General features: G+C 37.5%; 2 protein-coding genes across 3 annotated transcripts in view; both read right to left on the minus strand.

Annotated features, from left to right (window-relative positions):
- Window positions 1–1,583: 1,583 nt before the first annotated feature.
- The window catches only part of LOC144439666 (uncharacterized), a 22,255-nt gene continuing 238 nt past the window's right edge, over window positions 1,584–23,600 (minus strand). The window contains exons 1-4 of one of the 2 annotated variants that reach the window (XM_078128904.1): window positions 5,308–5,370; window positions 5,047–5,155; window positions 3,739–4,035; window positions 1,584–2,234 (exon numbers count right to left, since the gene is read on the minus strand). In XM_078128904.1, coding sequence (XP_077985030.1) covers window positions 1,948–2,234; window positions 3,739–4,035; window positions 5,047–5,110 — 648 coding nt within the window. In that variant the 5' untranslated portion in view covers window positions 5,111–5,155; window positions 5,308–5,370 and the 3' untranslated portion in view covers window positions 1,584–1,947. Of the gene's footprint in view, window positions 2,235–3,738; window positions 4,036–5,046; window positions 5,156–5,307; window positions 5,371–23,600 lie in introns of those variants that run through there. The other variant, XM_078128911.1, reaches the window with a different exon arrangement.
- LOC144434581 (GTP-binding protein Di-Ras1-like) lies at window positions 21,715–22,350 on the minus strand. The gene has a single exon (XM_078123053.1). The coding sequence runs from the start codon at window positions 22,348–22,350 to the stop codon at window positions 21,715–21,717; it is 636 nt and encodes a 211-aa protein (XP_077979179.1).

Consider the following 23,600-nt stretch of genomic DNA (forward strand, 5'->3'; position numbering starts at 1 on the left):
TATGTATGTATGTATGTTTGTTTGATTACTTGATTTTGATTTAAACCAAGAAGTAAACTTTTATTTTCCTCTCTTTTTATTTGTATTGACAAAATAAAGACACCTTGTTGAACTCTTACTTTAATCATTGATTGCTTGACTGAGAGGAGGCCGGCGAGGGCGGAGCGACACGACGTATCTTACAGTCTAGGAATCGTCAAGCTCAGAATCGAGTTCTGACAGTAGTGACGTAAAGGCGTCAAAAAATCGGGCACATAGTCTGTATAAAGGTCACAGGGTTTATATCACAAGTATGATACAGAAGTGGGTGAATCTTATGAGCAATTGACTACAGCCTTAACCATTGTGTAGATAAACACTTCACAAATAAAACCTTGCAAATATTTGTCCTCTACTCGAGTTCCTTGATGTCCCTGGGGGCGAGATGAATAGTTCAAAGTAGGATAAAAAACCCGAAATTCTTATACTTAAGCCTCAGACCCCTCTCCCCTTCTAACTATTAAAATTGGCCAAAATTGAAAATCGCTTCAAACCGCATAATCAATTTCAAATCAATATGTAGTTATACGTAGTGCTATGAATATGAAGCCAGTATGAAGTGAGTAAAGAATAGTTCTTTTGTTGACACTTCATTTTATATGTCATTTTTGTGCCATGCATGTACTATATAGCAAAAATTCTTCCATTTGTGAATTTGAAATTTTTAAAAGAAATATTTGTATCTAGGGTACAAAACATCTATAAAAAGTAAAACCGATTTTGTAGGAAGAGAACTAAAATAGCTTAACCCCCACCCCCACTTTAGTTTTTTATTCTACATTGAACTATAGTTGATCTATCGACGGAATCATTGCAATATTTAATTATTCCAAGTATTAGCAGTAAAAGGGGTATTGACAGGTCATTTGACCAAAATAAACATTATACTGAACACAGTCAAACCTCTCACCGAACTGTGGAGTATGAGACCTACATGAAGCAAGACTTAGTGTTCATCTCATAGTTTAGTTTGTAATGAAACAACTGACATATATCAGGGTATACGGGTGTACTGTTAGTTGGCCAAGATAATGTATCCGTGTATTATCAACGAATGGTTTCAATTATATAAGACTTGACTACTGGACAAAATATCCAAAGCAGGCTATTGGCGTAGCCCTGTCTAAACATGCTATATTGTAAAAAAAAATAAAAAAATTGAAAGGGTGATATCTAAGTATACAAATCACAAGGGAGCACAAGAATGAGGTCCTTACGGAGAAAATGTTTTTCGGGGAAAAACAACAAACCATTTCGAGAAGAGTTCCATAGAGGACGTAATTTTGGAGGGCCAAGTCACTATCAACTCCTTCAGAAAGTAAGGTGGTTTACGACAGATAATGACATTCTTTGATGGGGGTGGGGGTTGGTGGGTTGGTTTAACAGAAATATAATTATTCCACGTTTGCCTGCATGCGACCCTGCTGTGAGAAATCACTCTTTTGTTAGGTATTAACAGTTGATTTCAGCCAAGCAACGAGAAATTCACCCTTTCACATTCAAACACCAGCAACAAATTCAAACCGAGGTAATTAATGCTTTGATGAGATGATTTTAATTAGATTATGTTTCCTGCGAATTAGAAATACATGTGGTAGTTAATCTAGCTCTGACGTGAATTTGGTATTATGTCATTAATAGTTCTAATTAGATATTATTTTAGAGCTAAGAAAGTTTAATAAATGCAAATCTAGTCAAATTACAACATAATGAGAATTCAAAATTGATCTACAATTATTTGCTGAGCTGAATGAATTTTGTGTTTTCTTAAGGTTACACTTCGTTCAGATATGACATGTGTTGTCTACATTAACAGTCAGGTGAAGGAAGTTAGAAATCAGAAGTTGACAATATACGTGGTTTAATATCATCATGGATCGAATTCCCGTCGCTGCTGTTAAGTCGTCGTTATGGGCAACAGTATCTCACTTCATAGTCACAACACTGACGGCCGTTACATTGGTCTCCATTGCGACAAACAAATCCTGACCGAGTATCGAACTTGTAGAAGTTCATGTCTCCATAGCGTTGTACGGGTGCTTTGGTTGTCTTCAAACGGACTTCAAGTGCTGTCGGACTGGCGCATATATTGTCGTTGGGGTTCTCATTTCTCAAACTTTTTAGGTCCTCCCAATCACCCGTGATGCTTGGGTTGTCCCTATCGTACCATTCAGTCCAGGATTGGCATCCATCAGCTTTGATCATAGAAATGAGAGGAGGAAGAAGATGAAGAAGGAAATTCCTTAAATTAAGATCATTTGAAAGAGGGACATTCAATCGCTGAAGTGCGTCAACCTTTCAGAATACACGACATTAAAAGGGAACTGAAGTATAGCTGGAAATATGAATGTATTCCATGATTTAAGACCTTGAAAATGGACCTTTTCACTGGGTGTCTTTTCTACAAACAAACACTCAACGTTGCTCGATTACCTGCAGCCGTTAAGGCCTAACAAAAAATGGTTTGGTTCCGATTACGCTCAAATTTAGAATAGGTGGGGTAGGTAGATTTTTTTTTCATTTGTGAGTGTCTAGTTCATGTAATGTTTTCCGTTGTTTTCCATATATAGGTCTCTGTGTTATTGGCTTCTTCTCTGTCATCAGATGTACAGCTGTTACAGATCGGAAGAACAGTTTTTATTGTCCTTTTAAGTTGATGTCAGTTAAAACTTTCCGCATCCACTATTTCTTGCGAGACTTCACAATTTTCGCGATTTTATTATTTTTTCCCCGAATATGTAAAATAAAGTTTAAGGTCGGTGTGAATAACTAGGCGGGGTCGGGTAACCAGAACCAACCAATTTTTTTAGGCCTAAGTGTAAGCGCAGTTAACTTCCTTCATGCATTCATGGTAATAGCAATCACACTTTATATAACCCGCTTTAAACCTGTACTTGCTGCAACTGGGACATTTTCTTCATCAAGTAACCGGATATATATTCACTAAAATTGGCCAATTGCTTTATAAAAAACAAAACATTGTATTTATTGACTAGTGGTCAATGTTGACAATAGGTGGCGTACATCTTGAGTAAAGGCATGGCTTTGAATATGTCGCCATGTTAAAAATGCACTAGTTTGAAACTGTAGCGTATAATCTTTTTTAATATCACAACCACAACTTGATCTATTCACATCTATTCACTGAAAATTGTTAACTAATAATTAGACATTGGGTTTGTTAAAGAGGGGTCAGCATATTATCCATATATAGTGCAGTAACATGTTGAAATCGTGATTACCATCGATGGAGCTGATTTTTGGGTGTACCATGCATATAATGTATGCAGCTACCAAATACGTTTACCCACATATGATGAGGGTGTACTGTGTTACGCCGAGTAAGTTATTGTATCTAACAACACATTTTCAAACAATGTTCCAGTTGCAACTTTGAAAAAGAATATACCTAATCTACAGTTATGGCTTGATGGAAGGTTAGGCAAAGAAGCGAATATATTTGGTGACTAATTTTCAAATAATTTCTTTGGTAACGAAACATTTTCGAATTTAAGTACATAAATTCTATTTCGTCGTTTTACAAAAGAAGACAAAAATATCCAAAAGCATTCTCGCTTTTGGGATTAATACCACTGAATTAATCATGCCACACAAGTCACCATTTTGTGGTAAGCATCACAGGCTACGGGGCCTACAATCACAAAGTAATACTTATACATTAAATTGTGTTATTCTTACGTGAACAGCAAAATCTCACTTCATAGTCATCGCAAGTACCACACTGGTCTTTGTTCAGACACAGGAATCCATCTATAGTGTCGAAATATTGAAATACCCCATCACTTGGCTTCACTAGCTCGGTAGTACCTCTCTTTCGTACTTGTATTGCAGTTGGACTGTCGCATTTTTTGTACACCATATCGTTCGGGTTTTCATATTTGATACGGAAAAGAGTTTCAGAGTCAGCAGTGTCACTGGGGTCGTCTCTGTCAAACCAGCGAGTCCATTCAGAACAGCTATCTCCGCAGGTAGCATCTGAAAAAAGGGGAAAGAATATTCCATGATTGTTGATGTTCACTTAATAATAATTAAGTAATAATAATAATAATAATAATAATAATAATAATAATAATGATGATGATGATGATGATGATGATTTGATAATAAATAGTTTTTTAAGTTTATAAACACTTGTCTCCCACGAAGTCCAGTGAGGGCCATCCCTCATGGGTTCAGTGTTAATGCAGGAGGAAACCGGAGTACCCGGGGAAAACCTGCGTTGTTTGGTAGAGTCAAACTGAGCGTCACTGTTATTACTTTTAGCGTGGTAAATATAATGGAACCCTGAATGGGGACCGCAGTGGTTTAACCACTCGGCCACCGACAACCCTAATTTTGTTTTCTTTCGATATGCATAGTGGATGGAATAATATAGTTCGTCGGAAACGATGAATCCAAAATGGCTACCAGAGAAATCTGAATACATTGGAATGCATTAGCTAAATTCAGGAATATTTCATTAAAACTTCTCGATTGTAGAATGAATGTTTCAATCACTGATCTCTGAAAATGGTTATGAAGTTCATAATTTCTACAGAAAGCTAGGAAACGGTCCAATATCCGAAGAAAAAGAAACGCTCTTATCTCCCCTTTTTTTATTTCGCTGTATTCACATATCATCTTAGATTGTCTTCGACGGTGGAGCCAATACAAGTACAAATTTAAAACAATGTGCCTTTCTGTTACTGAAGTAGTTAACTGTTGGAACCTAATTTTATCGAGATATCATCATATAAACATAATGCAGCTAGTTGTACTAACACACTTGCCACAGAGGGAGCAAGAATAACCTATACGAATCCGGACATTCAAATACAATGCCGCAGAACATTCTTGCGAAAATTACAAAAGCTTCATTTTGATAAAAATTATATTACAAAGACTTTCAAATATTCAGAACTTAAGGTTTCAAACATGTGTAATCTAGTTTTCCCATTATTTTGAGTTATTAAAAAAGCTCTCAGCTCCAAGTTTAGTATTACTTACCGACGTAAGGACCAAGTCCTACATACAGTTGGGTAACCAATAGTACAACCAGTGCGATCTTCATTTTACCCAAATCCTTCTGTATTACTTTGCTGTGGAAGACGAAGTGCTGTGTGGAAAATAAAAGGAGAATCATTATTAATTTTACCAGTAGGGTCTTTTAGATTAGAGTGCATTTTTTTGCAGTTGTTGCGGAGTTTGTTTATAGTTTTTTTATAATTACGTAAGTACATATGTTAAAACTGCAATCCCAGTACTTACCAGCTATCAGACTCTAGCAGGTGATGTGTATGAATGCTTCAACAGACGTAATATGTCTACTCTCATGTACTGGTGGTTCATTTTATTTCTGCTCTATACCATCACATTTAAATTATTTGCTAAAATTATCTTAGATGCGTGGGGTACTCTACTCTTTTTAGATCAAGAATTTTGTGGTCAAATGCCGCCCTCTATCTATCTATCTATCTATCTATCTATCTATCTATCTATCTATCTATCTATCTGTCTGTCTGTCTGTCTGTCTGTCTGTCTGTCTGTCTGTCTGTCTGTCTGTCTGTCTGTCTGTCTGTCTGTCCGTCCGTCCGTCCGTCCGTCCGTCCGTCCGTCCGTCCGTCCGTCCGTCCGTCCGTCCGTCCGTCCGTCCGTCTGTCCGTCCGTCCGTCCGTCCGTCCGTCCGTCCGTCCGTCCGTCCATCCATCCATCTACACTGCCTGGAAAAGCTTAAATCCAAATTGAATTAGAGCGGACAATAATCTGATAACGGTTAATGATTAGCCCAGTATAAAGTGAGTACTCAAATACATCAATATATATTTGAATTTAAGTGAACTTTAGCCCATTGACGTAGTGACACACACACACACACACACACACATACACACACACACACACACACACACACACACGCACACACACACACACACACACACAACATATAAACATTATATACCCGAACACTATGTCAATTATTGCCTTCAGGTATAACTGTTCCTTCCAAAGATATTCGCTAGAAAATATATATAAGGGAGCCTTCAGTATTTACAAGGGGGGGGGGGCGGAGGAAATCACACATGGTCTGCTAAGAAAAACATGACCCCCACATTCTCCATTTGTAAAAAGTGACCCTCCCCTTTGTCCCATTTTGTAAAACATGACCCCCCTATGACAATTGCATATACTGAACGTTAATCAATATTCCCATTATATGTGTACAATACAAATTAAATGATTTTGACTCTGTATTAGAAAGCAATAATATGTACATATAAAGTGACAAACAGTAAAAAAAATATTTGTACATATAAAGTGACAAACAGTAAAAAAACCTGGCTAATTACCTTTCTCTTATAATCATACACAATCTAGTTAGTATCTAAAACGAGCTTTCCATGTTGTGCACACTCTGTCTGATCTGGTCACTTGTAAAAGTTCCCTGATATCATCATCATCACCACCACCACTGCTACCATCACCATCATATGTTAACAACAACATTCACGGACAGTGTGAGTGATGGTACACTCAACAAAATGCATCATTTTATCAAACAATTCTCTTACAATACAATATATGTGTTTTTTCTTCGGTAAGGAAGAGATGTATTAGTGGGTGAAAGTCTATGTGTGTGTGTGTGTGTGTGTGTGTGTGTGTGTGTGTGTGTGTGTGTGTGTGTGTGTGTATGTGTGTATGTGTGTGTGTGTGTGTGTGTGTGTTACGATCCGTACCATGGAGTGAATAAACTTTCTGATGCGTAATAGCAATGTTATGTGGGTTTCAATTTCATTTATTATTTGCCATGGAAACGGGTGTACATATCCCGGGTATGTAGGGATCACAAAAGCTGAGTGCAGTCGAGGATGGCAAGCTTTCCTGGTATTTGAACAACGTTTTTGACAACTAACTTTCACTGGGACTTGAAAAAATCACAGATGTAGAGCTAAATTTCTTGCATGAATCATGAAATTGCAAGACTGCCCTGACGGAAGGCATTCAGTTTAAATCTGGTTATTTTTGTATTTTGGCATGTAAAGTACTCATAAAAATAAATGTTTGAGTGCTCATCTCACTTTTACATATCAAAACACACAAAACAAATTGACAATAATTGCATCTTCAATTTGTCACAAAACTACGGCTTGTAAAATGTGACCCTCTCCCAAATATTGTAATGCAAAATATGACCCTCCCCCAAGAACAGGTTTGTAAAATGTGACCCACCCCCGATTCCTCCGGCCCTCCCCCCTTGTAAATACTGAAGGCTCCCTAAGGAACATAGGGTCATAGGCAATCGTACAAATCAAATAACTTCAGTAATAATTATTCGAGGCCTGTACTTGTTTAGTCGAACTATTGAACCTCTTGAGGTCACGTCATGGCAAAAATATATTTCTTTGTTTACGTCGAATTTGAAATGCCATGAAGTTGATACGCCACGGAATTTGGTATTTGCTATCAAAGGTGGAATTCAAAACTTGCACATTAGAGATGTATTTTTTGTACAGAAACCATCAAAGTATGATTCAGCCGAGATTAACAGAAGTGGACTAAGAAATTTTTGAAAATCGCACGCATAAAGAGGCCATAAAACTGTTCTTATCAAACCATGAAATGTAATATTAGTCTCTGCTGTTCCAAAATGCTTTGCCAAGTTTTATTAATCCAATTAACAAGGTTTTGTCGATCAGTGATTATTCTTATAAGTCCCAAATGGTTTTTATGCAAGTCGTTCATTGTTGCTTGTCTTCGATGTGTCAATATACCCCTATTACACTAAATTACACCATACAATAGAGCATAAAACCAATAGTATAAATGAATTAATAAAAGTAAATATAAAAACCAATTGCATATAGTTAATAAGTAAAACGTATTAACAACAAGCGTATACACTGTCATAGTACACTCTATTTTCAATACAGAGGATTTGTTGTCAATCATTTGGTGTTTTTTTCCATATTTATTTTGACAACAATAAAACCAACGGTAGATCTATTTTAGTTCATAAATTTTCCTTTCATAACATTATTTTGGTAGATTCTGCCCTCAGCTTTTACTTTCTAGTGGCAATTATTGACTTTACAACTCAACACAAATGCCCACACATGTGTGTAAAGCGGCCTGTTACATTGTTCATGTGATAAAACTGGGTGATTATGTGATAAAAACTACTATATTAAACTCACAAAAAGATCTAATTAATTGTACAGCTACTGCGCTGTTGTTTTTGGTAAATACTATAAGATAAAGTCGTGACTGGCCCGGCCGCCAACAGTAACCGGTATTATTATCATGAGGAGGGGAGAAGGAGCTATTGTTATCTTGTGGAGGGCCGGGGGTGGGGGGGTGGGGGGGGGGGTGGTGATGGCCATCACTGTCAATGTTGAAGAATCACAATTAGATAATTGTTCTCAGACAACTAATTGGTTCGAGGTATCTATGGTGTAGATTTGTACCGTACTCAGGAGGAGAGGAATTTTGCGGGTCGTTACTCGATATGAATCATTTATTTTGTCAAGGATTGTATGGCCAAGGGAAGAAATTGTTCTGGAAACTCTGATCGGTGTATTTTTCGTAAATCATGAAATGTTCGATTTCTTGTTGAAATTAATTTGTACTCTGTATTGAAAAACGATATGCAGTGTCGTAGCTCATCACAAGTTCCACTGTGCGAAATTTAGGGGAAATGAATGTTGGTCGTAAAGACCGACAGGTAGCAAAAGTTGTAGGTCCTTATGTGAAACGGCAGATTCTATAATTCGAATACTGTGTATATGGCGTGTATCTACATTCTAACCCACCATAAAGCTCGACTGAATGTTACTTAAACGGGTCATTACCATGTCTTCTAGTTGTTGATGTACAATGTATATGATAATATAATAATACTTAAATGTTGGTTTTTATATAGCGCTTTCTCACTTTGTGTTCAAAGCGCTTTACAATTCTTATTACCCCTGGCATAGATCTATAGCGGCCCGACGGCCCTTTACACTTCCTCAACTCCTTGGGGAGCATACAATCAATTGCAACCTTTATAAGCGCATAGGATTTAAACATTCACATTGCCATTTCTATCCTACCAGGTCCCCAATTACACTGCTGGGTTGACTGAGGCACAGTCGTGGTTCAAATCTTGCCCAAGGACTTTAGCCAAGACTCAGGCATCGATGGGGCTCAAACCTGCAGATTCCAAGCAAGCCACTCTAACCATTCGACCATCATCACTCCATACTGATTTGGTGATGAGTGAAAACAGTATGGTGTGGTTTATTGACGGCCTTGTCACCAAATGGTAGATTCATGTAATTCTCATAGAGTTTGATCACTAAGCAATCGTACAGTAAGTACTTCATCAAAATACAAACATCGCAAATTTTTAGAGAACGTACGAAAACAAATAGTTCCAGCTCCAGTACTAGTAACTTGGACCGAACCTCAAGTATTTGCTATAAAGCCTCATTTTCTTTTCATTGAATGCATCACACTGTAAAGTAAAGCCAAACTTTTGACAAATTGCACTGTTAACAAATACATCGTAACAAAAAAGAATCGGACGTCATTATATAAAAGTAGGCTGTATGATTGGACTGACATCACTATCATTTCTTCCATTTTAATTTCGAAAACTGTAAATGCAGTGGTACTAGGCCCCCATTTGCTTCGTCGCGGTTTTTCTTTCATGATATTAACGGATTGATTGATGACGCATACCCTCATCTTTTACAATCTAGTGCGTCATAGGATAAAATAGCGACCGACAGGGAACTATATATAGTCATTACTTTTTTTTAGGTGTTGTTGATATTGGTGAGGATCGGCTGTACGTGTTTGTCTGTGTGTGTGTGTGTGGGGGGGGGGGGGTAGGGTAGGGTGATATATGTCCCGTATGAATCAACAGACGAATGACGTCACCTAAATATTAGTGAGCATCTTTCTGATGTATATTGGGAGTTGGGACCATCATTGAAGGACGGTGATTCCGATCCCGAATTCAGTATTCGGTCTGGATTCAATTATGATCAGGTCGGAAGATATACTTTTGGAGATTGGTGCGCTATCAGAGAACTTGGTTTAATTCATTAAGAGTGCGGACTGCAGTTGGATAAAAGCTAAACAATGTGCGATTAGAACCTGATTTCATCTAACCGTACCGCTCACCTGAGCGCATAAGTTGGAATAAATTACCAGATGTTACGTGCTGGATGGAAATCATCTTTGACAATTGATTGAGCTCTTTAATTTGTTTTTACAATTGACTCAAGCGTTGCACAAATCACTAAGCACTAAGTGATGGAAGTTGGCACCTAATGATGCTACTAGTACTGGCAGTGCTATTAACGATTAGATTGAGGCGTTTGCGGTCATCGACTGTAGCATTGCCCCACCCAATGATAATTGACAGTGTCAGGACACTCTCAATCACCGCTAGCTAGAAATTGACCAACTCTCTGTCGCTGACACGGAAGCGTCTCAATCATCTAATAAGAAAAATAATCTTCGCTGTGCTTTCTTTACAGTAGAATCAGTATTAATTTCCAATTTCAGATCCGCTGAAATGTAAACTCCGAGAACTTAAAATATTACACAATTTCGACTTCTAAGTTATTGATGACTATAATGATCTGTTCTGTTTTTGAGTATATATAAACCCCTCAAATGCTATTAAAGCACTTTTGAAAAAAAAATCGAGTGTCTCAAGCATCTTCATTTGTGGTCAAACTAGCTCAGTATTTTAATTTCATTTTTGTAACAAAACACACAAAAGGGTGTACATGTGCCATCTCGAGTCGACAGACCAGACTGACGAAATTAGACCCCTATTCCTCCGGCCTACCCCTCCCTGTAAATACTGAAGGCTCCCTAAGGAACATAGGCAATCGTACAAATCAAATAACTTCAGTAATAATTATTCGAGGCCTGTACTTGTTTAGTCGAACTATTGAACCTCTTGAGGTCACGTCATGGCAAAAATATATTTCTTTGTTTACGTCGAATTTGAAATGCCATGAAGTTGCTACACCACGGAATTTGGTATTTGCTATCAAAGATGGAATTCAAAACTTGCACATGAGAGATGTATTTTCTGTACAAAAACCATCAAAGTATGATTCAGCCGAGATTAACAGAAGTGGACTAAGAAATTTTTGCAAATCGCACGCATAAAGAGGCCATAAAACTGTTCTTATCAAACCATGAAATGTAATATTAGTCTCTGCTGTTCCAAAATGCTTTGCCAAGTCATATTAATCTAATTAACAAGGTTTTGTCGATCAGTGATTATTCTTATAAGTCCAAAATGTTTTTTATGCAAGCCGTTCATTGTTGCTTGTCTTCGATGTGTCAATATACCCCTATTACACTAAATTACACCGTAAAATAAAGCATAAAACCAATAGTATAAAAGAATTAATAAAAGTAAGTATAAAAACCAATTGCATATAGTTAATAAGTAAAACGTATTAACAAAAAGCGTATACACTCTCATAGTACACTCTATTTTCAAGACAGAGGATTTGTTGTCAATCATTTGGTGTTTTTTTCCATATTTATTTTGACAACAGTAAAACCAACGGTAGATCTATTTTAGTTCATAAATTTTCCTTTCATAACATTATTTTGGTAGATTCTGCCCTCAGCTTTTACTTTCTAGTGGCAATTATTGACTTTACAACTCAACACAAATGCCCACACATGTGTGTAAAGCGGTCTGTTACATTGTCCATGTGATAAAACTGGGTGATTATGTGACAAAAACTACTATATTAAACTCACAAAAAGATCTAATTAATTGTACAGCTACTGCGCTGTTGTTTTTGGTAAATACTATAAGATAAAGTCGTGACTGGCCCGGCCGCCAACAGTAACCGGTATTATTATCATGAGGAGGGGAGAAGGAGCTATTGTTATCTTGTGGAGGGCCGGGGGGTGGGGGGGGGGTGGGGGGGGGTGGTGGTGATGGCCATCACTGTCAATGTTGAAGAATCACAATTAGATAATTGTTCTCAGACAACTAATTGGTTCGAGGTATCTATGGTGTAGATTTGTACCGTACTCAGGAGGAGAGGAATTTTGCGGGTCGTTACTCGATATGAATCATTTATTTTGTCAAGGATTGTATGGCCAAGGGAAGAAATTGTTCTGGAAACTCTGATCGGTGTATTTTTCGTAAATCATGAAATGTTCGATTTCTTGTTGAAATTAATTTGTACTCTGTATTGAAAAACGATATGCAGTGTCGTAGCTCATCACAAGTTCCACTGTGCGAAATTTAGGGGAAATGAATGTTGGTCGTAAAGACCGACAGGTAGCAAAAGTTGTAGGTCCTTATGTGAAACGGCAGATTCTATAATTCGAATACTGTGTATATGGCGTGTATCTACATTCTAACCCACCATAAAGCTCGACTGAATGTTACTTAAACGGGTCATTACCATGTCTTCTAGTTGTTGATGTACAATGTATATGATAATATAATAATACTTAAATGTTGGTTTTTATATAGCGCTTTCTCACTTTGTGTTCAAAGCGCTTTACAATTCTTATTACCCCTGGCATAGATCTATAGCGGCCCGACGGCCCTTTACACTTCCTCAACTCCTTGGGGAGCATACAATCAATTGCAACCTTTATAAGCGCATAGGATTTAAACATTCACATTGCCATTTCTATCCTACCAGGTCCCCAATTACACTGCTGGGTTGACTGAGGCACAGTCGTGGTTCAAATCTTGCCCAAGGACTTTAGCCAAGACTCAGGCATCGATGGGGCTCAAACCTGCAGATTCCAAGCAAGCCACTCTAACCATTCGACCATCATCACTCCATACTGATTTGGTGATGAGTGAAAACAGTATGGTGTGGTTTATTGACGGCCTTGTCACCAAATGGTAGATTCATGTAATTCTCATAGAGTTTGATCACTAAGCAATCGTACAGTAAGTACTTCATCAAAATACAAACATCGCAAATTTTTAGAGAACGTACGAAAACAAATAGTTCCAGCTCCAGTACTAGTAACTTGGACCGAACCTCAAGTTCTTGCTATAAAGCCTCATTTTCTTTTCATTGAATGCATCACACTGTAAAGTAAAGCCAAACTTTTGACAAATTGCACTGTTAACAAATACATCGTAACAAAAAAGAATCGGACGTCATTATATAAAAGTAGGCTGTATGATTGGACTGACATCACTATCATTTCTTCCATTTTAATTTCGAAAACTGTAAATGCAGTGGTACTAGGCCCCCATTTGCTTCGTCGCGGTTTTTCTTTCATGATATTAACGGATTGATTGATGACGCATACCCTCATCTTTTACAATCTAGTGCGTCATAGGATAAAATAGCGACCGACAGGGAACTATATATAGTCATTACTTTTTTTTAGGTGTTGTTGATATTGGTGAGGATCGGCTGTACGTGTGTGTTTGTCTGTGTGTGTGTGTGGGGGGGGGGGGGTAGGGTAGGGTGATATATGTCCCGTATGAATCAACAGACGAATGACGTCACCTAAATATTAGTGAGCATCTTTCTGATGTATATTGGGAGTTGGGACCATCATTGAAGGACGGTGATTCCGATCCCGAATTCAGTATTCGGTCTGGATTCAATTATGATCAGGTCGGAAGATATACTTTTGGAGATTGGTGCGCTATCAGAGAACTTGGTTTAATTCATTAAGAGTGCGGACTGCAGTTGGATAAAAGCTAAACAATGTGCGATTAGAACCTGATTTCATCTAACCGTACCGCTCACCTGAGCGCATAAGTTGGAATAAATTACCAGATGTTACGTGCTGGATGGAAATCATCTTTGACAATTGATTGAGCTCTTTAATTTGTTTTTACAATTGACTCAAGCGTTGCACAAATCACTAAGCACTAAGTGATGGAAGTTGGCACCTAATGATGCTACTAGTACTGGCAGTGCTATTAACGATTAGATTGAGGCGTTTGCGGTCATCGACTGTAGCATTGCCCCACCCAATGATAATTGACAGTGTCAGGACACTCTCAATCACCGCTAGCTAGAAATTGACCAACTCTCTGTCGCTGACACGGAAGCGTCTCAATCATCTAATAAGAAAAATAATCTTCGCTGTGCTTTCTTTACAGTAGAATCAGTATTGATTTCCAATTTCAGATCCGCTGAAATGTAAACTCCGAGAACTTAAAATATTACACAATTTCGACTTCTAAGTTATTGATGACTATAATGATCTGTTCTGTTTTTGAGTATATATAAACCCCTCAAATGCTATTAAAGCACTTTTGAAAAAAAAATCGAGTGTCTCAAGCATCTTCATTTGTGGTCAAACTAGCTCAGTATTTTAATTTCATTTTTGTAACAAAACACACAAAAGGGTGTACATGTGCCATCTCGAGTCGACAGACCAGACTGACGAAATTAGACCCCTATTCCTCCGGCCTACCCCTCCCTGTAAATACTGAAGGCTCCCTAAGGAACATAGGCAATCGTACAAATCAAATAACTTCAGTAATAATTATTCGAGGCCTGTACTTGTTTAGTCGAACTATTGAACCTCTTGAGGTCACGTCATGGCAAAAATATATTTCTTTGTTTACGTCGAATTTGAAATGCCATGAAGTTGCTACACCACGGAATTTGGTATTTGCTATCAAAGATGGAATTCAAAACTTGCACATGAGAGATGTATTTTCTGTACAAAAACCATCAAAGTATGATTCAGTCGAGATTAACAGAAGTGGACTAAGAAATTTTTGCAAATCGCACGCATAAAGAGGCCATAAAACTGTTCTTATCAAACCATGAAATGTAATATTAGTCTCTGCTGTTCCAAAATGCTTTGCCAAGTCTTATTAATCTAATTAACAAGGTTTTGTCGATCAGTGATTATTCTTATAAGTCCAAAATGTTTTTTATGCAAGCCGTTCATTGTTGCTTGTCTTCGATGTGTCAATATACCCCTATTACACTAAATTACACCGTAAAATAAAGCATAAAACCAATAGTATAAAATAATTAATAAAAGTAAGTATAAAAACCAATTGCATATAGTTAATAAGTAAAACGTATTAACAAAAAGCGTATACACTCTCATAGTACACTCTATTTTCAAGACAGAGGATTTGTTGTCAATCATTTGGTGTTTTTTTCCATATTTATTTTGACAACAGTAAAACCAACGGTAGATCTATTTTAGTTCATAAATTTTCCTTTCATAACATTATTTTGGTAGATTCTGCCCTCAGCTTTTACTTTCTAGTGGCAATTATTGACTTTACAACTCAACACAAATGCCCACACATGTGTGTAAAGCGGTCTGTTACATTGTCCATGTGATAAAACTGGGTGATTATGTGACAAAAACTACTATATTAAACTCACAAAAATATCGAATTACTTGTACAGCTACTGCGCTGTTGTTTTTGGGTAAATACTATAAGATAAAGTCGTGACTGGCCCGACGGGTCGTTACTCGATATGAATAATTTATTTTGTCAAGGATTGTATGGCCAAGGGAAGAAATTGTTTTGGAAACTCTGATCGGTGTATTTTTCGAAAATCATGAAATGGTCGATTTCTTGTTGAAATTAATTGTACTCTGTATTGAAAAAACCCAATATGCAGTGTCGTAGTTCGTCACAAGTTCCACTGTGCGAAATGTAGGGGAAATGAACGTTGGTCGTAAAGACCGACAGGTAGCAAAAGTTGTAGGTCCTTATATATGTGAAACTGCAGATTCTATAATTCGAATACTGTGTATATGGCGTGTATCTACATTCTAACCCACCATAAAGCTCGACTGAATGTTACTTAAACGGGTCATTACCATGTCTTCTAGTTGTTGATGTACAATGTATATAATAATATAATAATGCTTAAATGTTGGTTTTTATATAGCGCTTTCCCACTTTGTGTTCAAAGCGATTTAAAATTCTTATTACCCCTGGCACAGATCTATAGTGGCCCAACGGCCCTTTACACTTCCTCAACTCCTTGGGGAGCATACAATCAATTGCAGCCTTTATAAGCGCATAGGATTTAAACATTCACATTGCCACTTCTATCCTACCAGGTCCCCAATTACACAGCTGGGTTGACTGAGGCACAGTCATGGTTCAAATCTTGCCCAAGGACTTTAGCCACGACTCAGAAACAAACGGCATCGATGGGGCTCAAACCTGCAGATTCCAAGCCAGCCACTCTAACCATTCGACCATCATAACTCCATACTGATTTGGTGATGAGTGAAAACAGTATGGTGTGGTTTATTGACGGTCTTGTCACCAAATGGTTAGTCATGGAATTCTCATAGAGTTTGATCACTAAGCAATCGTACAGTAAGTACTTCATCAAAATACAAACATCGGAAATGTTTAGAGAACGTACGAAAACAAATAGTTCCAGCTCCTGTAAAATAACTTGGACCGAACTTCAAGTTCTTGCTGAAGCCTCATTTTCTTTTCATTGAATGCATCACACTGTAAAGTAACGCCAAACTTTTGACAAATTGCACTGTTAACAAAGACATCGTAACAAAAAAGAATCGGACGTCATTATATAAAAGTAGGCTGTATGATTGGACTGACATCACTATCATTTTTTCCATTTTAATTTCGAAGACTGTAAATGCAGTGGTACTAGGCCCCCATTTGCTTCGTCGCGGTTTTTTCTTTCATGATATTAATGGATTGGTTGATGACGCATACCCCCATCTTTTACAATCTAGTGCGTCATAGGATAAAATAGCGACCGACAGGGAATTATATATAGTCATTACTTTTTTTTAGGTGTTGTTGATATTGGTGAGGATCGGCTGTACGTGTGTGTTTGTTTGTTTGTTTGTTTGTTTATGTGTGTGTGTGTGTGTGGGGGGGGTAGGGGGTAGGGTAGGGTGATAAATGTTCCGTATGAATCAATAGATGAATGACGTCACCTAAATATTAGTGAGCATCTTTCTGATGTATATTGGGAGTTGGGACCATCATTGAAGGACGGTGATTCCGATCCCGAATTCAGTATTCTGTCTGGATTTAATTATGATCAGGTCGGAAGATATACTTTTGGAGATTGGTGCGCTATCAGAGAACTTGGTTTAATTCATTAAGAGTGCGGACTGCAGTTGGATAAAAGCTAAACAATGTGCGATTAGAACCTGATTTGATCTAACCGTACCGCTCACCTGAGCGCATAAGTTGGAATAAATTACCAGATGTTACGTGCTGGATGGTAATCATCTTTGACAATTGATTGAGCCTTTAATTTGTTTTTACAATTGACTCGAGCGTTGCACAAATCACTAAGCACTAAGAGATGGAAGTTGGCACCTAATGATGCTACTAGTACTGGCAGTGCTATTAACGATTAGATTGAGGCGTTTGCGGTCATCGACTGTAGCATTGCCCCACCCAATGATAATTGACAGTGTCAGGACATTTTCAATCACCGCTAGCTGGAAATTGACCAACTCTCTGTCGTTGACACGGAAGCGTCTCAATCATCTAATAAGAAAAATAATCTTCGCTGTGCTTTCTTTACAGTAGAATCAGTATTGATTTCCAATTTCAGATCCGCTGAAATGTAAACTCCGAGAACTTAAAATATTACACAATTTCGACTTCTAAGTTATTGATGACTATAATGATCTGTTCTGTTTTTGAGTATATATAAACCCCTCAAATGCTATTAAAGCACTTTTGAAAAAAAAATCGAGTGTCTCAAGCATCTTCATTTGTGGTCAAACTAGCTCAGTATTTTAATTTCATTTTTGTAACAAAACACACAAAAGGGTGTACATGTGCCATCTCGAGTCGACAGACCAGACTGACGAAATTAGACCCCTATTCCTCCGGCCTACCCCTCCCTGTAAATACTGAAGGCTCCCTAAGGAACATAGGCAATCGTACAAATCAAATAACTTCAGTAATAATTATTCGAGGCCTGTACTTGTTTAGTCGAACTATTGAACCTCTTGAGGTCACGTCATGGCAAAAATATATTTCTTTGTTTACGTCGAATTTGAAATGCCATGAAGTTGATACGCCACGGAATTTGGTATTTGCTATCAAAGGTGGAATTCAAAACTTGCACATTAGAGATGTATTTTTTGTACAGAAACCATCAAAGTATGATTCAGCCGAGATTAACAGAAGTGGACTAAGAAATTTTTGAAAATCGCACGCATAAAGAGGCCATAAAACTGTTCTTATCAAACCATGAAATGTAATATTAGTCTCTGCTGTTCCAAAATGCTTTGCCAAGTTTTATTAATCCAATTAACAAGGTTTTGTCGATCAGTGATTATTCTTATAAGTCCCAAATGGTTTTTATGCAAGTCGTTCATTGTTGCTTGTCTTCGATGTGTCAATATACCCCTATTACACTAAATTACACCATACAATAGAGCATAAAACCAATAGTATAAATGAATTAATAAAAGTAAATATAAAAACCAATTGCATATAGTTAATAAGTAAAACGTATTAACAACAAGCGTATACACTGTCATAGTACACTCTATTTTCAATACAGAGGATTTGTTGTCAATCATTTGGTGTTTTTTTTCCATATTTATTTTGACAACAATAAAACCAACGGTAGATCTATTTTAGTTCATAAATTTTCCTTTCATAACATTATTTTGGTAGATTCTGCCCTCAGCTTTTACTTTCTAGTGGCAATTATTGACTTTACAACTCAACACAAATGCCCACACATGTGTGTAAAGCGGCCTGTTACATTGTTCATGTGATAAAACTGGGTGATTATGTGATAAAAACTACTATATTAAACTCACAAAAAGATCTAATTAATTGTACAGCTACTGCGCTGTTGTTTTTGGTAAATACTATAAGATAAAGTCGTGACTGGCCCGGCCGCCAACAGTAACCGGTATTATTATCATGAGGAGGGGAGAAGGAGCTATTGTTATCTTGTGGAGGGCCGGGGGGTGGGGGGGGGGTGGGGGGGGGTGGGTGGTGATGGCCATCACTGTCAATGTTGAAGAATCACAATTAGATAATTGTTCTCAGACAACTAATTGGTTCGAGGTATCTATGGTGTAGATTTGTACCGTACTCAGGAGGAGAGGAATTTTGCGGGTCGTTACTCGATATGAATCATTTATTTTGTCAAGGATTGTATGGCCAAGGGAAGAAATTGTTCTGGAAACTCTGATCGGTGTATTTTTCGTAAATCATGAAATGTTCGATTTCTTGTTGAAATTAATTTGTACTCTGTATTGAAAAACGATATGCAGTGTCGTAGCTCATCACAAGTTCCACTGTGCGAAATTTAGGGGAAATGAATGTTGGTCGTAAAGACCGACAGGTAGCAAAAGTTGTAGGTCCTTATGTGAAACGGCAGATTCTATAATTCGAATACTGTGTATATGGCGTGTATCTACATTCTAACCCACCATAAAGCTCGACTGAATGTTACTTAAACGGGTCATTACCATGTCTTCTAGTTGTTGATGTACAATGTATATGATAATATAATAATACTTAAATGTTGGTTTTTATATAGCGCTTTCTCACTTTGTGTTCAAAGCGCTTTACAATTCTTATTACCCCTGGCATAGATCTATAGCGGCCCGACGGCCCTTTACACTTCCTCAACTCCTTGGGGAGCATACAATCAATTGCAACCTTTATAAGCGCATAGGATTTAAACATTCACATTGCCATTTCTATCCTACCAGGTCCCCAATTACACTGCTGGGTTGACTGAGGCACAGTCGTGGTTCAAATCTTGCCCAAGGACTTTAGCCAAGACTCAGGCATCGATGGGGCTCAAACCTGCAGATTCCAAGCAAGCCACTCTAACCATTCGACCATCATCACTCCATACTGATTTGGTGATGAGTGAAAACAGTATGGTGTGGTTTATTGACGGCCTTGTCACCAAATGGTAGATTCATGTAATTCTCATAGAGTTTGATCACTAAGCAATCGTACAGTAAGTACTTCATCAAAATACAAACATCGCAAATTTTTAGAGAACGTACGAAAACAAATAGTTCCAGCTCCAGTACTAGTAACTTGGACCGAACCTCAAGTTCTTGCTATAAAGCCTCATTTTCTTTTCATTGAATGCATCACACTGTAAAGTAAAGCCAAACTTTTGACAAATTGCACTGTTAACAAATACATCGTAACAAAAAAGAATCGGACGTCATTATATAAAAGTAGGCTGTATGATTGGACTGACATCACTATCATTTCTTCCATTTTAATTTCGAAAACTGTAAATGCAGTGGTACTAGGCCCCCATTTGCTTCGTCGCGGTTTTTCTTTCATGATATTAACGGATTGATTGATGACGCATACCCTCATCTTTTACAATCTAGTGCGTCATAGGATAAAATAGCGACCGACAGGGAACTATATATAGTCATTACTTTTTTTTTAGGTGTTGTTGATATTGGTGAGGATCGGCTGTACGTGTGTGTTTGTCTGTGTGTGTGTGTGGGGGGGGGGTAGGGTAGGGTGATATATGTCCCGTATGAATCAACAGACGAATGACGTCACCTAAATATTAGTGAGCATCTTTCTGATGTATATTGGGAGTTGGGACCATCATTGAAGGACGGTGATTCCGATCCCGAATTCAGTATTCGGTCTGGATTCAATTATGATCAGGTCGGAAGATATACTTTTGGAGATTGGTGCGCTATCAGAGAACTTGGTTTAATTCATTAAGAGTGCGGACTGCAGTTGGATAAAAGCTAAGCAATGTGCGATTAGAACCTGATTTCATCTAACCGTACCGCTCACCTGAGCGCATAAGTTGGAATAAATTACCAGATGTTACGTGCTGGATGGAAATCATCTTTGACAATTGATTGAGCTCTTTAATTTGTTTTTACAATTGACTCAAGCGTTGCACAAATCACTAAGCACTAAGTGATGGAAGTTGGCACCTAATGATGCTACTAGTACTGGCAGTGCTATTAACGATTAGATTGAGGCGTTTGCGGTCATCGACTGTAGCATTGCCCCACCCAATGATAATTGACAGTGTCAGGACACTCTCAATCACCGCTAGCTAGAAATTGACCAACTCTCTGTCGCTGACACGGAAGCGTCTCAATCATCTAATAAGAAAAATAATCTTCGCTGTGCTTTCTTTACAGTAGAATCAGTATTGATTTCCAATTTCAGATCCGCTGAAATGTAAACTCCGAGAACTTAAAATATTACACAATTTCGACTTCTAAGTTATTGATGACTATAATGATCTGTTCTGTTTTTGAGTATATATAAACCCCTCAAATGCTATTAAAGCACTTTTGAAAAAAAAATCGAGTGTCTCAAGCATCTTCATTTGTGGTCAAACTAGCTCAGTATTTTAATTTCATTTTTGTAACAAAACACACAAAAGGGTGTACATGTGCCATCTCGAGTCGACAGACCAGACTGACGAAATTGTAACATTGTATTAAGCTTTAAAGGTTTAGTTTCTGACAACAATTTTTTTTCTCAATAAACATGAGTCTACGGGTAGACTGTCCAGTAATTGCATGGCTGCAGTCGAATCATAGAGAAAAGTATTGATTGACGGCAATTACCTTAAAATTTCATGTCGACACTCTTTGGAATAGTCCGCCAAATCCAAAGCAACTGCCAATATTTCTTTTTAGTCTCAGTAAGTCATTTTTACAGATGGTCTATGCATATTTTTAATCTTCTGGTGATTGTTGGAGATTTGGAGGGACTGCCACACTAGAATGTCGTCGACGCGTTGCTTTTTCCAATGCTTCGGAGATTGGTCTTATAACGTTCCATCCTTCTAGGGCCGAGGTTTCGAAGTGCTCCGTGAACCATTCGTATTTAGCGACCATGGCAGCTTCTGCTCGTCCAACTTCTCTGGTGACCAGATCACTTTTATTCCCCAGCACCACTAAAGGAAGACGCTGTGGGCTCTTCGCTTGTTTCGCCTCGGTTATTTCGCCGACTAAACATGAAACATTATCAAATGAGATGCGGTTATTGACTGAATACACGAGGACGATAGCAGCTGAATCTGCAATCATTGCTCTCCGATGCAGACTATTCGGAAACAAACCCGATGTGTCGATCAATTCGACTTTCGTCATTCGTCGTCCAACCAGGAACTCGACCGTGTGGTGTTCTTCAACGCTTGGTAGGTAGCGTTCGTCGAACTGATTATATAGCAGTCTGCGGATGATAGCAGTCTTGCCAACACCGCCTGATCCAAGGAACAACACCGTCGGGACATACATATCACGGGTTTGCCGAAACAGCAAAGTTGGGCCCAACCCGCACGGGTTAGCGTTGTCAGGCTGAGCATACATGTCCTCTGTCCAGTTTGCGATTGATTTCTCGTGTTCCAGAATTAAATTGCACTACATTTAATGATCATAAGACTCCAGATATATATCTAAAGCCTTCCAAATGATTTAACCTTTCAGTACTACACAAGAAGCCAAAATATGTCTGACCATTACAATTATTTTCACCACATAGATTATGATGGTGAAAGCATTTGCCGTCTTTTTCAAATATTGAATCAGATGTAATTTCCAGAATGATGATTACTTTGTCTCTTCAGATAGGGCCTAATGAAAATAATTGTGTGGTTCCGATTTTAGAATAGGTGGGGGGGGGGGAAATAGGTAGATTTATATATATATATATATATATATATATATATATATATATATATATATATATATGTATATATATATATATATATATATATATATATATATATATATATATATATATATATATATATATATATATATATATATATATATAATTCAAGAGCCGTTCTCTCCAGCTAGATACTTACATTCAATCATATAAATATTTTTTTGTTTTGATTTGATGTCAGTTTCCGCATCCACTATTTCTTGCGAGACTTCACACAATTTTCGCGATTATATAATTTCTTTTCTCTCAAATTCGTAAAAAAAAAGTTTAAGGTCGTCAGTGAAAAACTAGGTGGGGTCGGGTATAAACAAGAACCAAACAATTATTTTTTTAGGCCTTTAGTAGCATAGAGTACTTGATATAGTCATTTGATACAATAGAAATTAAACTAGTGTTGACGTTGAATAATAAAATATTCTTGCTCGACTACAATCTTAGTAACATATGTTATATTTATCGTCATTTCTAGTCGTTTTATCGGCAAAGACGACCACTTACAAGTATTACATTTAAATTCTTTCAAGGTTGAGTATCTCCCTAATTGTTAGATCACTCACATAAAACGTCACAATGTTGGTAAATGTTTAATTTGCCACGCAAGATGATAAAATGTAACGATGACGAAGGCAATGTAGTAAGATTTTTTTTTGTGAAACGAGATGACGACGGTTCTGTTTCAGGTATTGTAAATAATTCAAACTAATTTATACAATATATATATACAGAGTCAGAGTGCCATGCATATTTGTTGCTTTAGTAATTAAACCGTCACATTATGTTAATTCAGTCTCTGCACGAACATTATCGGGGACTACCATAGTAAATACTAGTATATTGCTTTACGACAAAGTAACTTGTCCATTACACCACACATAACGTGAAGGATTGA

This window comes from Glandiceps talaboti, chromosome 1 (assembly GCF_964340395.1).
Source record: "Glandiceps talaboti chromosome 1, keGlaTala1.1, whole genome shotgun sequence".
In the NCBI taxonomy this organism is placed as follows: Eukaryota; Metazoa; Hemichordata; class Enteropneusta; family Spengelidae; genus Glandiceps; species Glandiceps talaboti.